Below are 17260 nucleotides of genomic sequence, written 5' to 3' on the forward strand. Positions count from 1 at the left end.
AATTACATTGCTATATCCACCAGTATTTTTGTTGGAACTTCTTAGTGTATCCCTTTGTATATGTGATCCATTAGAAAAAGCCAATATGTTGATTGTTATACTCGGTGGGTTGTGTGCAGATGGATACACAAAATTCATCATCACTATATGAAAAACTAGTGCAGGGGAGATTGTGAGAGGATTTCTTGTTCATGTACACCATGCAAACTACAAATTTGACATGAGCATTTGTTTCTAATGACACACCTGAGATTATAGGGAAAATTTCAAGGGATTATTCTGAAACTCTAGATGGTGCCTTACTGGTGAGTGAATGCGTTTCGTGTTTTCATTTACATGCATATCTATTTCCATCCCATCCTTAACCGGAGAACATATAGACAACTTAACACGCTAGTAAGGCCTTACTAACTTGGACCAAAAAGATGCACATCTCTAGAAAGGTCTCATTGGTAAGGTAAAAAATGGTATATGCAACGACAATAAAACCAAGAATAGAACTTTAACAAAAATCGAAACAAAAGCTTGAAAGATTAGGGAGGGCCTATGAACATTTGCATCGATGATTAGTAAAAATGATATAGGCAACCACAACAAAAACAAGGACAAAACTTTACCATCAACCAAAACAAAAGCTTCAAAGATCATAAATGGTTAGTAAAAACCACCTTTAGATTTGCAATGTTTGGAATTTGAGATAACTATGCATGTGCTTTAATGAAAGAAAGAGTAGTTGAGGTAGTACCAAAGAAAGGCAACCTTTAAAGCCCGTTGACAACATAAAATGAAACACTGATATGTAAAGTTCCTAAAATTTAGGAGGGCTTGGAGATTAGTGGATTCATTTGCTGGATATGGCAACGAGATGGTAGAATATCTAAATAGACAAGCCCAGGGAAGACTCACCTTCTCAAGTCTTCAGCAGATCAGTCGTGCACTTTGGCGTCCTGGTGATTTGTAGAACGAGAGTAGCGATGATATCTGGTCGTACGTTTCGTTTATGGAGGAGTTCTTACCGTGCGAGTTTGATACCTCCATGTGCCACAAACAAATATCGATGCATTGCAATGGAAGAAACATTGGCGGCTGACTCAGATAACAGCACTGTTGGATTGATGCATCACAAGCTCTCGAGCTCCACTAGATGCTACTATTCGAATTTCTTTTCCGCTTCCTCAGCGGCTAGAAGCTATCTGCCTGTAAGAAATTGACATTTTGGCCTTCCCTCGGTTTGAGGGCTAGAGTTGCGGTTGTTTCTCATGTTCGTCTGACTTGGAAACTTCACTTAGTCATATGTGAAGAACAATGATATGTGTGTGTGTGTTTCTTTACATATGACTAAGTGTGTGTGTAAGAGAGAGAGAGAGAGAGAGAGAGAGAGAGAGAGAGATCTTTATTAATGAAAGTTATGATTTAGAATGCTAGAAGATATTTTGCACTCTAAAATGGACGAAAAACGAGGCTTTCTTACTTAAAGTCACATTCTCGAACAGTTCCTTATTATTATTCAGCAAGTTGCTCAACGTCTTTATTAATGAAAGTAATGAATTTAGGATGCTAGAAGATAATTTTTGTGCTGTAAAATGAATGGAAAACGAGGCTTTCTTAAAGTGAACACTTTCTTATTGTTGTTCAACTTATTTTCATTGACTAAGGGGTAGGAACCTTTATCTTGCCACTCATCTTTCTGCATAGCCAAAGGACACTAAGACCAGGCTGACCTTAGATCCTGTTTTTTTTTCTGGATTGAGGTCAGCTGAGACCTGAGGCCTTGCACATTGTATGGATGGGAGTGATATGCCTTGCATTCAGGGATTAAGAGTTAACTGTGAGTTGGATATGTAGCATTCTATGCCATCTTGTTGGTGTACAACAAGCGCATCTGTCAGCACCGTCAAAGTTTTTGTAAACTAGAGCAAAGGGGCCATTTTTTCTATTGTCCATTTTATTTCAACTGAAGCTGGCCTACCCCAAGGGTTGTGGGATGCAAAGATTTTTGCAAACAAGTTGCACTCGGATGGCTACTGAACTTATTTCATGGGCAGCTTGCCATCCCAAAGAGTAAATAGACGGGTCAAAGATTATGCCTTGTGGGGACCATATAGTCCCATCACAAATCCTACGTGCCATGTTCAAGATACCGATGTTCCACAATTTGCATAGACCTATTCGGTGAGAAGTGCCTTTATGTCGTGATAATGACCTTCCATCCAGATGAACTGATCGGTTTCCTAATCTTCCTTGGTGCCCTCCTCTAGTGCCTTCTTTGCTTTCATCTCCTCAATGCCCTCACAAGTGTCCTTAGTGACTCTATGCATGAGCTGCTCATTATGTGGATAGCGGTATCTTGTAGGGCCGTCAACACATTGCGGCATGCATTTGTGGCTCTTCCGTAGTCTCATTTCCCCTCACCTGCCATGCCTCTGTCCTCCTCAATGCCCAAGCTTGTTCTTGTGTACCTTTTTTGACATGTCTACTAAGCTAGTCTTGACTCTATGTATTTCTGTTAGAAATGAATCCTTATAGAGAGCGTCCCAAGAATTACACGTGGAAGTGTTTAACTATGGAATCAAATACTTCTTTACTTATGTGTACTTCACAACCATGAGTGTGTGCAAGCTAGTAAATAGATTGTGAATCACGAGAGAGAGAGAATCCACAAAAGGTATATTTTCGTCCAAAACCGGATACAATACAAAAAGAGATTAAAATGAAATCGTTTAGACTTCACAAGTAGTTGTAGCTTGAATGAAGAGATTTGGACTAGTTTTTTATTAGCCCTCTCCTTTAGTGCTAGCCTTCGTCATGGCTGAGTTTGCCCTTCACCTCCGGAGTGCCGACCGAAACTCAGTACGAAGACTTTGTATAAATGGATGCTCAAGTATGTGTGGGTGTGTGGATTTGTATGTGTGAGAGCATACTTTTATACTATGGTCTACACCCACTGTTGGGCGCTGATGACGTCAGTGGGGATGTCATAGTAGCTAGTCCCTGCTATGCGTGATGGAGTTTATGATTTTCAATCTTATGAGTGACTCTCGTGAGATTGAAACTGCACTATGTTGTGTTTTTAGAGGATGAGTTTGGGAATGTTCCTGGATTCATCTAGGTATATACAATACAAAAGCACCTCTAGATCCCTAAGCCCACGTGCTTCCTTTGAGCTTATGTAGACTCTCCATCCATGATCCCCTCACCTCACTGCCCTGGAAGACAGCCTTAAGATCAGCCCCTTCTTGATCTAAGCCTGCAGCTCCTTTGTCAGGGTCTTCTTGCTGCTCCTTCGTGTCACTGAAGGCTGAGTTGCTGGATGCCAAGTGACGCCCAAATGGCCTCTATTTACAGGGCTCCAAGCCCCTTGTCTGGTCGACCCGGTAGGTCTATCTGGGCCAACCCAACCAGTCCTACCAGCCCACCCAGATGTTTACACATTTTTCCCTGGTGGGGGCACATAGTATGAGGGGCTGACTGGCCCAGCCTGGCCACGTGGCAGGCTGCCACTGGCCCAGGCTCTACCATCCATACCCAACCTGCTCCAAGGCCTATTCGACCCTAAAACTGCCACGAATCAGGGCGCTTCCATCTTGCTACTGATCCGTACCTGGCCAGGCCTTCTCCAGGCTCTGGACCATCTCCAAACAGGTCTCTTCCTGCTGCTGTACCTGCCCGTAGAGGTGCTGATGTCATCCCTGCCTCATTGCAGCCTCTCTGCTGGATACCCTGCGCACACATGCCTGCTCCAGTCGTGAGCAGCCTTTGGGCACTTCTGCCTCAGATCTGCCCTCCGTTGTGGCTTTCCTCTGCCAAGAACTCTCCTCTCTGTGCTGCCCACATGGCAGCCTGTTTGCTGCCCATGTGGCAGCCCCAAATCTATTTCTTTTCCTCTATGGTCCACCCCCCCGATGCACACCTCATTTGGGGGGCCACAGATGGGGAGGTGACCTCTACTAATCCAACACCCCCTCTCACCAACCATCTTGGCCCGATGCCGCGCTGGCGATGAAGATGCTCCAGTAGCTCCCGTGTTATAGCCCTCTGGATCATTGTGGTATCGATGTTACTTCTTGGATTTTTCTCCAGTGGCTCTTGCTCTACTAGGTCTGGTTCTGCATAAGCACACCAGTTTGGTACATAGGTCCATCTTTGGTAGCACCTGATGGCACCACCTCCTTCAGTTATGTATCCGCCTTTGAGCTCGAGCACTCTAAGTACCAGTATCTTCCAACTGTCCCCATCATGATGGGTGAACAGCCTGAAGTCCTCCAGGCACCATGCTGGTCTGTTTCAACCCGTCCTTCATCTGGAAAGGTCTGCAACCAAGTAGCATACTCGAGAACTTATATCCCAAGCATAAATTCGAATGGCCTCTTAGGGCTCCAAGCCCCTTGATCTGGCCGACCCAATCAGCCCTACCAGCCGACCCAGGTGTTTGCACATTTCATCCTGGTGGGGGCACACAGTTTGGGGGCTGACTGGCCAGCCTGGCCACGTGGCAGGCTGCTACTGGCCCAGACTCTACCAGCCCATACCGGACCTGCTCCAAGGCCTATTTGGCCTCGTAGTGAAGATGGGTCCGGAAAAGATGACCCCAAGATAAGTGTATGATGAAACTATCTCAACAGGGGACCCATCAAATGCGAACTGCTCCTCGCGCATGACGGCTCGAGATGTATTGAAGAATCTGGTGTTTCCTTTGTGGAGAAAAGTGGACTTTGGAGCATAGAAGTGTATGCAAGACCAAGACTGGGGCAAAGATCAGCATGATATTAGAGAACAGTTCTTGATGAATCCGTAGCAGATTCAGAATTTTATGATGGTGTGAATGAAGAAAAAGATGCTGATGAAGTCCCTCAAAGCTTAAAAAAAGTGACTTCTTTTCCATTTGACCAATGGTTTTTCTTGGGGAGACTCAATGGCAAACAGTTACTACCAATCAAAGGGCCAAACAGCTTACAATGGAATCTAGAGATTATTGATGACTGTTTGTGTGATGACAGAAATGCAGAGTGGAATTCTTGTGTAGAGGATGATGAGATATTTGAGACACTCAATCAGTTCTATACTTTGATGGGAGTTTCCAGTCCTAAGTTGACAGTCATTTCATCAAGAAAATTGTCAAGAGACCTTAAGGGTGTTTGTGGATTGTATGCTATTCAATTGGCCAAAACAGAGTATGGCAATGGAATGGTAGCGGAGGATGGCAATGGACTGGTAGTGGAGGATAAATACATGCAGAAGTTACTATAGCAGTATGCTGATGTCTTTGCTGACCTATCCTCCCCAGCATCTACCTCCTAAGTGGTATATAGACCATCCAATTACTGACCAACTAATTAAAGAGGCTTTTACTGGACAGATATTGTAGGAAAGAGCTTCCAAGACTTGAAGAATGCCTTGACATCAGCTCTATTCTTGTGTGCCCAGATTTTTCTCAGCCCTTCACCATAGAAGCTGATGCTAGTGGCAAGGGATCGGAGCTGTGTTAAAACAAGAGCATGGTGTGATGGCTTATGAGAGTCATAAGCTAGATGACAAAGAGATAAGTTACCACATATAGCTCATCCACACTAGCTCTAGTCTCAACACTAGGTTAATCCAAACCCTGATTTAGGCTACGCCCTAAACCAAGATTCAATCCAAGATCCTAGGTTGGCTTGGCCTTGACCCAAGACACTCCAGTCTTGGTTAGGCTCTAGTTAGTCTAGTTATAGACATAACAGTGTGCCAACCAGTGTTTTTATTTTTGGGGCAAAATTTTGCAAATATGGCAAAATTTTGGCACCCCCCTAGAATTTTTGGGTGAGAATATGGCTCCAAAATTAAAAAGTATTGCCAAAGAATTGACTTAAATGAGATTTTAGTCATTTTTTGATAGGTTGTGGGACTGCCTCGTATGTGACCCGTGTAACATCTTTAGTAACAATGTTGCCAAAAGCTTTTAAGGCTCAACAAATTTTTGAATGGGCAACATGTAGAGAGTCCTTTCCCTTTTGTTGAAGCCCCTTGCTATGTAGGATTTATGTACGTCAACTATCTAGAGATAGGATGGATGACATCATCTTTGAGGAGGAAGTTGGTTTGACCTTCCATATATAACTCGAGCTCATTTTATCTTAAGGTTCTCTTATCCATGGACAATTCCAATTTCTAGCTGATCGAGGGAGTTTTGTTTTGTGACATCTTTGACTTCTCTAGGGCTGGGTGTTGCCTGGATATTAAGATGAAGAGTAGCAGCAGCTCACACCGACCGTCATGTGTGCAGGCTCATTTTGAAAGAAGACCAGTTATTATGCAAAGGTTATATTGTTCACAGGCTGTAGCTGAGGATGGTGAGCTTCTTATTATTGGACTTCAGAAGTTCCTAAGTCCTGTTCATTGTTAATTAAAAGGTTGCACACTCTCCTTTCTTCTTTATATATACATATATATCTGTGCGTGTGTGTGGCGTGTGACTTTGAGTGCGTGTGCGCATGCATGTGTGTATGTCTATGTGATGTTTGCTGCATGTGTTTGCACATCTGTGTATGTATACAACATAGACCCAAACATATATGTGCAAATGAAAACATAGTACTCACGTGTGCATATCACACCTATACACATAACGTGTGCATGTGTATGTGTATTTGTGTATGTATGTATATATAGGAACGTGTGTACACATCTATATAAGAGATCAGAATGAGCTCAAGAAGAAGAAAGGAGCAAAACTCAATTCAAGATCTCAAGCCAAATGAGAAGCTTTATGAATATAATCGGAGGCTCTACAGGGAATGAAGATGTCTCAAAGGGAGGGCTTGTTCCCCTTTTTTTTTTTTGGGGGAATAAAAACTCAAGATCTCAAGCCAAATGAGAAGCTTTATGAATAAAGTCGGAGGCTCTTACAAGGAATGAAGATGCCTCAAAGGAAGGGCTTGTTCCTTGATGGAAGCAAGAGTTTATGCCTTGAAAAAGCAAGGATTTACTTTTTTTTTTCTTGGGGTGAAATCCAGTTGTGATTATATTACAAAAAGCAGTCCCAAAGAAAGGGACAGCCAACTACAAATCTTAGAAGATATCATTATATGACAAGAAGGTAGGATAATCAAGATCCCATGCCTGTAGGCAATTTTTAAATGATTGCCGTAGAGATGCCTGGAAGTACTGATACATTGCCGAGGGATCACCAAAGACCCGAGGATTGCCGTCCTTCCAGAGGGTCTAGAGTGCCCAATAACGAACCCAGTGAAAGAGTAGCTCATATCTTGGCCTTACAGGATGAAAACCAAATAACCAAAATTGCTTGCCAAAGCAAGCACTAGGAAAACGAGCTTGAAGTCACTAGTGTAGTAAAAGCAAGAGATCATGAGAATTAGGGCAATGCCAAAATAGATGAGGCATAGTTTTATGCAAGGACTGACATTGTCAACATGTGGCAAGAGCAATACGACGATGACCCAAGATCTGTCCAAATGGAAGAACCCCAAGCAAAGCTCAACATAAGAAAATTTTTTACCAAAGAGGAGGCAAGGATATACACTCTCACCATCTGCACACACACATGCCCGCACCCAACCACCCAGCCAGCCAGCCACCATCCTTGTTGTACAGTTGATAAGCCTTAGGCTCGTCACTATATCCGACGTACATGCATTTCCTACTGTAGCTTCTTTCCTTTTCTGATTTGCTGCCTTCTTTCGGAAGTCTTTGGCAAAGTTCCTTACTTCTCACTTATTCTTTGAATCACTTGACTATTTTCTTTGGAGTCTTCATCAAACTTTGGCTTACCCTTGGCTTTCTCCTTCATGAGACAGGCTTATCATTGGATCCGTCGAACGTTCTCTCTTGATCTTATTCCTATAGGAGAAGGGGAACTAGCTCTTTGAAAGGGATTGGTGCCGATGGTTGCCTCGCACTGACGGTCGTCACAAAACCCTTGTAGCTTGTGGGGACTATACCAGGCAAATCCTAGCAATCTGAGCCAAATCTGTGTGTTGACCAACTACGGAGGGTTGATCCCTCACCACCTTCATCTTTGTCATGTGATCCTGTACTAAGTCCCCTTAACCCATGTGCATGTTGTAGAGCTGTGCCTCGAGGTCAAGGATTTTTGCAGCTTTGTTCATCTTAGGATGGTCCATGCTCGAAATCTTGTGTCCGCAAGCCAAATATGCAGGACGATGGAATTTGCAGTCGTGCCAATGATTATGGCAAGGGCCTCTGCATCACGTAGTACCAATCTCTAACTGCATCAGAATCTGTTGGTGTCATTACAGCCCTAGCGGCATTCTTGATGTCCTGTGATCTTAGCTCCACTCCCATTGTGATCTCCCAATTGTCTTTATCACAAGGTGGCTCCGGATCTTCTATGCTTCCAGAGAGAATAATTTGCTCCGTTGAGCTTTCCCGAGTCCCCAAAGCTTGGGATGGCCCTCCTCTCTGCAGTAGAAACATCTGCTCCGCTCTCTAAGGACATGTTTCTCCTCTTCCGTCAACCTGGAAAGCCGTGACCTGAGAACACGTTGCTGTCTCGCAACCAAAGTAGCTTTCGAGGGTCTACCAAATCTGTCCTTCCGTTTGAAGTCCTCCTTCCTTTTGAACTCCCCTCTTCTTTTGAACTCTTCTCTCTTGCTGCCCTTAAAACTAGTGGTCTTGCCCTGTAGCAAAGCATAAGCTATATTGGCATTCTCAATCAACTGCGACATGTTAGAAACCTTGGACTTCGTGCAAAAGTCTTGAATTTCCTTTGGCAATCCACAACAATATTTCTCTACTTGCTCAGACAATGGAACATGCCGATAGGAACTTACTGGCAACAGGGCTTCCCAAAATTTCTTGTTATATTTCTCCAAATTACAGTAATTCTCTGCATCCAATTGCCAAGCTTTCATGATGTCAACTTCAAATGTGGTGGTCAGCCACAAGCATTTCTCTTCAAGAAAGTGGTGGCTTTTTGAATTTTTGACGACTCTGTAAAATTCCCACTTGAGTATGCTGCATCAAATTGCTGAATAAAAGTGAGAGCCTTCAACTTGCCTTGGCTCCCATTGAAAGTCTCAAAGTTTACAGCTGAACCACCCTCTTTATAATCTTTCTGCTTCCCCTTGGGCGTGATATTATCATAGGTAGGTGGCTGTAAATATGGGGCTGCATCATATTGCCAAGATTTGTGACATTCTGTCCACTATTCACGCGGGATTGACCATTCCTGGTCCCATTCCATTCATTCCAGGCATTCCCGAGAAATTCCCCATCATACCGGGCATAGCAGTCTGCATCCGTGGCTGCATCCTAATGTCTCTATACATCATATTAGGCATCACAGCCAGCATTCCTACGAACATCTGTCCCTGATAGCCTTGCATGCCAGGCTGAAATCCATAAGGGAAATTTCCAGGCATCTCCATGCCTTGCTCAGGCTGTCCAACCATCAACTGAAACATTCAACCTCCTTCGAAGTAACCTCTGGGCATAAAGATGGAGGGAAAGTCTGCTGTCCCGAACCGTAATATGGAAAGCTCTGGGGATTTCTACCCATACTTGATGCAGGAGGCATTGCGCCAGCTTGCGGAGTTTTCTTCTTCTTCTTCTTCTTCTTCTTCTCAGGCTTCAAAGGTGCATTCACCAATTCTGCAAAGCGTGGATCGTGCATCAAATGTGCAAACGTCTGAGCGGTTCCTTGCAACTGTGCCCTGAATTGTTCATCTGCATTTGGCTCCTCAACGTCTTTCTCATCATGACGAGAACCCTCAGTGGCATACTCTGATTGAACGGGCTGTTCATCATCTTCCTCCCACCATGCAGTATAACCCAAGGATTCCGATTTCTCCTCAGCATCCGTGCTATGTGCCATGGCTGAAGAATTCTCTTGGCTGCAAATTTATTAGAGCAACTAGTATTTGCTGTCTTGACCGAAATAGAACCACGGGCTCACCCTCTTGAAGAAGATGGCAATATCTTGGCAATGGAACCATTGTAACTGGTAGTGAATAGATAACAACCAGCAAATACTCAAGTTATAGCCACTTAGAACTTTCCACGGCAAACCAAATCAACTTAGAACACAACACTTGAGAGCTAGATTGCCCCGTCTTGCACCGGACACTATATTGGCCCTAAACTTAGTGCCCCTTTCGGTATTTCTTTATCTTCTATTCAGAAGGCATTCAAATACAAGAAAGCACCACAGTGCATCAGTCCACAGACAGCTAATTGATTAATCCGTTCACAGGCACTCCTGTCCTACTATGCAATCACAGAAAAGGCATCCCAGTCCAGTGCAACATTCCATGGCAGCCCTTCTTCCGAATTTGGAGGGTTCTAACCTGGCAGCTCTGATACCCACTAGGGGAGTCCTGGTAGGAGAGAAATCAGCCCAATTTATCTTGGTAGCTCTGAATACCCGTCAAGGGAGTCCTAGCAAGATAGAGGCCAGCAAAACAACCACACCTGGCTGTTCCTAGCAAATAGAAAAGCCAACTGTGCCAAGCAAAATAATCTGAAGGTTCTGAGGCAGTAGGAAAGCTCCTGGAAAGCAATCAACCGATCGGAAAGCTCGGGAAACCCTGGAAAAACAGCAAGCATGGAAAAACGAAATTCCTTGGCAAGATCTCTGGCACCCTAGCAGGTGAAAATCAGCAAAAGCAACCTTGGAAAACCTATTGGAAGCATAGTTGCAAGAAAGGGTGTTTCGGCCGTTAGAAACGAAAACAGAAACGTGGGGGAAACAAAAACGGCCGAAACGGCGTATTCGTTTCCCTGTTTTTTGGTGAACCCTAACTACGGGTTTTAGGCATCGTTTTGTGCCTGTCGCCCTTGTTCGTTGCTCCCGTGTGCTGCTCTACCCATCTATCAGCCTGCTGCAGCCTCCACTCTCCTCTACCCTCGTCTATCCTACTCCACTCTCCTACTCTCCTCTACCCTCCACTCTTCTCTACCTTCCACTCTCCTACCTCTCCTCCACCCTCCACTGTCCTCTACCCTCTACTCTCCTCTATCCTCTTGACTCTCCTCCTCATACTCTCTCCGATCTTCTTGAGGAGTCCTCCTCTACCCTCTCGTACTCTCCTCTACTCTCTCACTCTCCTCTCACTCTCTCTCTCCGTCTCCTCTACCCCCTCCTTGAGTCCTCCTACTCCTACTCTCCCTTCTCTTCCTCCTCGTCCTCCTTTCCCAAATTCCTATTACCTACTCCTCTCCACAATGCCAAAAGATGCGTATTGGAGACATGCCACCTACATTGATGCGGGAGGTGGTGGCTCCAAGAAGTGGAAATGCAACTATGGTGGCATCAGCAAAACTGGGTTTGTTACACGGTTGAAAGACCATTTGGAGGGTGTTCCCAACAAGGATACATATATTTGTAAGTTTGTACCTCTTGATGTGTTGAATGGCCTTCAAGAATGAAAGCATAAGTGCATGGCTGCGTCTGTAACAAATCAAGATGAAGAAGAGACCAAGGCCATGGAGCCATTGCTTGATGCTTTTGCTAGCACATTGGGTTCAAAGAGGACTAGAGAGGCATTTGCAACATCGAGCGTGGGTCCTAATGCTAAGAGGACACCCTTGCCACATGAAGCAGGTAGTGTGGATGCTAGTGTGGAAAAAAGAGGCTTATTACAAAGGTCTAGCATTTAAGCACGCATGCAAATGCAGGCAGTCAAGGAGGCCACTAGTGAGTTCACAAAGCTTTATAATGTGCGATACCCTTTCGTGTGGCAAAGACTTTGCAATGGAAGAAGGCCATGAGAGCTGTCAGTCGCATTGGGTATGAATGGGAAGGGCCTACATGTGAAGCCTTGAGGACACGAGAGCTAAGAAGAGAGAGGACACATGTGAAAGCACAAATGCAGCCCTTGAAAGAGGCTTGGTAAAGTATGGGTGTACACTCTTATGTGATGGATGGTCAGATGTACACAAGAGGAGTGTGTACAACATTCTGGTGTCTTCTTGCAAGTGGACGATGTTCTTGAGAGCCATAGGTGCCTTTGCTGCAGGTACAGTGATTACAGGATTGTACGTTTGGAACCACATGAGTGCAGCCATCTTGGAGATAGGTGCGGACAATGTGGTACAAGTAGTGATAGATAATGACAGTAATTGTGTGGCTATGGGTGAGATGTTGCAAGATGAGTTTCCAAAGATTGTGTGGATACCATGTGCCTCACATTACCTTGATCTTTTGATTGAGGACCTAGGAAAGATAGCTTGGATTGGTGCTATTTTCTCCACCGCCCGCAGTATCGTGAAGTTTGTCACGAAGAGATCCAAAATCCTCAGCATCTATCGGGCCTACATTGACCTTGAGCTATTGAAACCTTCAACCATAAGGTTTGCTTACATGTTCATAGTGGTGGAGAGGCTCGTGCAAGGGCGCCAGGGATTGCTATGCACAATTGTGTCTCGGAAGTGGAATGATTGGGATGACAAAGGCCATGCAAAGTCTATTAAGTTTGCACGCATAATCATAAATGAAGCTTGGTGGCATGAGGCGGAGGCATTAGTCAAAGCTGTTAATCCTATCTACACATTGCTTCGCATCACGGACATGGAGGGAAGCACCTTTGGGCTCTTGTACAAGTTTATGGACAAGATTTGAGAGGCCCTCAATAGAAACACTTCCCTATCGCCTGACAAGTAAGACTACAATTACTAATTTACTATTAAAGGCTAAAGCTCATTGCTGCAATTTTTAGTTTATGCATGAATTTTGTATGTTGTCTCTATGGCATGCTGAAGATCAACATGAAAATGAGGAGTTGGAGGAGGGGCTGCAACAAAACATACAAAAGTGGATGGTGATGTGCAAATGCAACGAAGATTGGAGAATGATCACAGCCTTTCATTTGGTCGACCTACAGCTAGGCTCTGAGAGATGCAGTTGCAACTGTCTCCTGGTGGGAGAACTATGGCAACTGTGCTCCTACTTTAGTAGACATAATTTGAAACTTCACTATTTCTAACTTAACATTTAAGCAGTTTGAAGTTGTATAAACAGTAAGTTACTGATACCTATCTTTGCTTTAATGGATTATGGCAGAAACGCCTTGCTATACGAGCTCTCTCCCAAGACTGTAGTTCGGGTCCTTGTGAGAGAAACTGGAGCACTTGGGCCCTCTTGTGAGAGAATGGTGAGTGAGAGAGAGCAAGAGAGAGTGAGAGCTGGAAGCTGAAAGCTGAGTTGCAATTGAAGAGTGTAAGAGTACAACTCAATGAGAGAGAGAGAAGGTTTTGTCCTAGTGACAAAACCTTAGTAGTCACTAACCATAGTTAGTGAACTAACTGCGGTTAGGGGGAAAAACCTCTTAAAGAGGGAAAAGTGCCCCTAACTAGCTTATTATATTACATTGGTCACTGCTGAATTATATCTATAATTCTAACACCCCCCTGCAGTGCCAATGTCATGTACAAGGCTGATCAATCACCAAATGGATATAAGTTCAGGGCACTGCGAAATGCCTCAAACTTTTCACGTGGTAGTGCTTTGGTGAAAATATCTGCAACGTTGTCATGTGTGGACACAAAGATCATACTGGTCTCTCCTGCATGCAACTTCTCTCTGACGTAGTGATAGTGAACCTCAATGTGCTTCGTGCGAGCATGAAACACTGGATTCTTTGCCACTGCAATGGCACTCTGACTATCAGTGAGAATTGGAGAAGGACCCTCCAAAGATAGATGAAGATCAGCAAATAGACATCGCAGCCAGACACATTCAACTGTTGCTGTGAAAGCTGCCCTGTACTCAGCTTCACATGATGAGGTAGCCACTGTAGATTGTTTCTTGCTCAGCCAGGAAATGCAAGATTTACCCAAAAAGAAACAATTGCCACTAGTGGACTGCCTAGTGTCATAATCACCAGCCCAATCTGAATCACTGTAGGCATGCATCTGCAAGTCACCCCCCCTGGGAAATAGCAAGCCAAAAGACTTCGTGCCCTGCAAATAACGAAAGATGCGCTTAACTGCCTGCCAATGCATAGTTTTTGGGCTGTGCATGTACCTGCTCACCTGAGATACTGCAAACTGAATATCAGGTCTAGTGTTGCAGAGATATATGAGGCATCCAACAGCCTGACTGTAAAGTGTGGCATCAACTAATTCTCCTGCATCATGCATTGTGAGTTTCAGCCCCGGCTCCATGGGAGTGGCTATGGGCTTACACTCATGCATGTTAAATCTGTCCAAGAGTTTCTGAACATACTTGGACTGAGACATAACAGTGCCACGTCTCTCATGAGAGAACTGGATCCCCAAATAAAAGTGAAGCAGCCCCAAATCTGACATGTCAAAGTTGGTCTGCAAATCAGCTTTGAAATCTGCAATTTTGTCTTCATTGGACCCTGTGAGCAGTAAGTCATCGACATAAAGAAGGATGACTAAAATTTCCCCCCCATCCATCTTGATGTAGAGGGTGCTCTCAGTAGGACTATTGTGCAGCCCCTTGCTGGTCAAAAAGGCATGGATCTTGGCATACCATGCACGAGGGGCCTGTTTCAGCCCATATAAAGCTTTGTTGAGCTTGCATACTTGAAGTGCATTTGCTGTAATTTCAAAGCCCGGAGGTTGTCTGACATACACCTCTTCCAGCAAGTCCCCATTTAAGAAGGCTGTTTTTATGTCCAACTGATGAACATTCCACTCAAAATGTGCAGACATTGCAATAACTGATCGGATGGTGGTCATCCGGGATGTAGGAGCGAATGTCTCCTCATAATCTATGCCCTTTTTATTTGAGCATAGCCTTTAGCAACCAGCCTTGCCTTATATCTGTCAATGGAGCCATCTGGCTTCCGTTTGACCTTGAAAACCCATCGTGTGCCAATGGCATGTTTACCCTGTGGCAAGTCTACAACATCCCAAGTCTGATTTTTTGCAATGGACTGCAACTCATCGTGCATGGCATTCATCCAATGCACATTGTCCTTTGCCTCTTCGAATGTGGCAGGCTCCTCCTCATCAAGAAGAGTACCTGCATATGCTGATTCCACTGAATTAGCACCTTCCATGTGCCTTGCTGCACTGCGAGTCCTGCCAGGTAACGGAGCATCAATTTTACTCTCCCTGAGAGTCTGTAACAGCCAGTTTGGGACTGTTTTTGCTGCATGTATGTCTGCAATTTCTTGCTGCACCACCTGTTCCACTGCCTGTGGAGGGGGCAAGACATCCTGTGGCGGAACTGAAGCATGTGGAGGTTGCTGTAAATTCTGATTTGCATCAGAAAAATCAGCAGGGGAACCCAAGGCAATGGGTAGCAACCCCTCAAAGACATCCTCTGAAGACGAAGGCATTTGAAATTCAGCCTGAGTGTGAGCTGAATTTTCAGAAAATATTACATCTCTACTGACTATGATCTTGCGTGTAGTAGGATTGTAGAGATGATACCCCTTGCTTTCTGCACTGTACCCAACAAATATGCACTTAATGGCTTTATCAGACAATTTGTGCCTAAATTCAACTAGCACATGAGCATAAGCAAGGCATCCAAAGACTCGGAAGTGATCCATTGAAGGCTTCCTGTCATTCCAGACCTCATAAGGAGTTTTTGTTTTTAAAGCCTTAGTGGGAGCCCGATTCAGAATGTAATTGGCACACATCAAACCCTCAAGCCAGAATTTGTGAGGCATGTGTTTGCTTTTCAGCATACATTTGTCCATCTCCATGAGAGTTCTATTTTTCCTCTCAGCTTTGCCATTTTGCTGAGGGGTCAGCCTAACTGTGAGCTGATGCACAATACCCTTGCCTTTCAGAAAAGCATCAAATTCTGCAGACAAGTATTCCCCACCTCTATCTGTGCGCAATGTCTGTATCTTGAGTCCGGTTTCATTTTCAACCATGGCTGAAAAGTATTTAAACACCGTGAATATAACAGATTTCTCTTTCCTAGCCGCTACTGCTGATCACGGGAGTAGCACCTCTCTTGTCCACCCAGCCAAACTGCCAAAACTTCAAGCATAAGAGAGAGAACCATTTCGAAATCACGTAAATCCCAATTCTTCATTCTCTCTCAAGCCTTGACAGACCCCAATTCCCTAGATAGATCTAGATGCCACATGTCATCCATATAGGGCCTTTCTAATGCAACATTTCACCCCTCTCTTGGGATGCATTTAATTCCTTGCCCCTAGGCAACTTCTTTGCACTAGGCCCCTGGTCTCAGATCTATCTAGTCCGGTGCTATCAGCCCTCACCTAGGACCTTGACATTAATCCCTCCCGATCATTTACATAAAGCGCAAACACATATATTACAAAGATAGATCCTATAAGGGAAATGTCGACTGATTCTTCCGAGGTCATGCTACCTCGGCTAGAGCGTAACATTCCTTCCCTCTTCAGACATCAGCGTCCTCGATGATAAAGTCTGGGAACACTCTCCGCAACTGATATACGGACTCCCAGGTAGCTTCGGATAGAGGCTGACCATGCCATGCAACCAACACCGTGGGTATCTTCCGATTTCGTATTTGCATTGTTCCTCGGTCCAGGATTCTTGTTGGTTTGCGCCTTGCAATATCCTCTATCTCCTGAAACAAAACCACACCTTCGATTAGTGAGTCACCAGTATGTAAAAATTTCTTTAAACGTGAAACATGAAAAACCGGGTGCACCTTACACCCCTGTGGCAATTCTAATTTATAGGCTACACTGCCTATTCTCTTTAGAATTAACCACGGCCCACAGTATCGAGGTGATAACTTAGCACACTCTCCTGAAGTCAACGACTTCGAGTGCGAAGGAATTCTGAGAAAAACTTTTTCTCCTTCTTCAAATACTCTTATAGACCGATTTTCATCCGCATACACCTTGGCTCTATCCATAGCCTGGCGGATGTTAGCTCTCGCAAGTGCTAGCATCTCCCGCATCTGAACTACAAAGTTCGCGGCACTAGGCACTTTCTGAGGTACTCCAACTATAGTCGGATTGGCTGGTCTATAACCATAGTTCAGCTCAAACGGACTGAACCCAGTAGATGAATGTTTCCTATCATTGTAGGCAAACTCCAACAATGGCAACCACTTGTCCCATGTATGTTGCCTCAATGACACATATGCCCTCAGCATATCCTCTAAAGTCTGGTTGACTCTCTCCGTCTGACCATCCGTCTCAGGATGATCCCCACTACTCATTCCCAACTCAGTCCTTAGTGTCTCAAATACCGCAGTCCAAAAGTGACCGGTAAACCTGACATCTCTGTCTGACACTATGGATCTAGGCAATCCATGCAGACGAAAAATATGTCTAATAAACAAATCCGCTACTTGCGGGGCACTAACAGACTC

General features: G+C 44.5%; 1 protein-coding gene across 2 annotated transcripts in view; it reads left to right on the top strand.

The window, feature by feature from the left end:
- Positions 1 to 791: 791 nt before the first annotated feature.
- LOC147900612 (ARM repeat superfamily protein) overlaps positions 792 to 17260 on the top strand; it is a 35158-nt gene continuing 18689 nt past the window's right edge. For both annotated transcript variants that reach the window (XM_087376156.1, XM_087376157.1), the window contains exons 1-2: positions 792 to 1199; positions 6263 to 6329. In XM_087376156.1, the coding sequence (XP_087232282.1) occupies positions 975 to 1199; positions 6263 to 6329 (292 nt within the window). In that variant the 5' untranslated portion in view covers positions 792 to 974. The remainder of the gene's footprint in view (positions 1200 to 6262; positions 6330 to 17260) is intronic.

Source organism: Dipteris shenzhenensis, chromosome 6 (genome assembly GCF_047967505.1).
Source record: "Dipteris shenzhenensis isolate YYH24624 ecotype China chromosome 6, Dip_SZ_1.0, whole genome shotgun sequence".
Classification (NCBI taxonomy): domain Eukaryota; kingdom Viridiplantae; phylum Streptophyta; class Polypodiopsida; order Gleicheniales; family Dipteridaceae; genus Dipteris; species Dipteris shenzhenensis.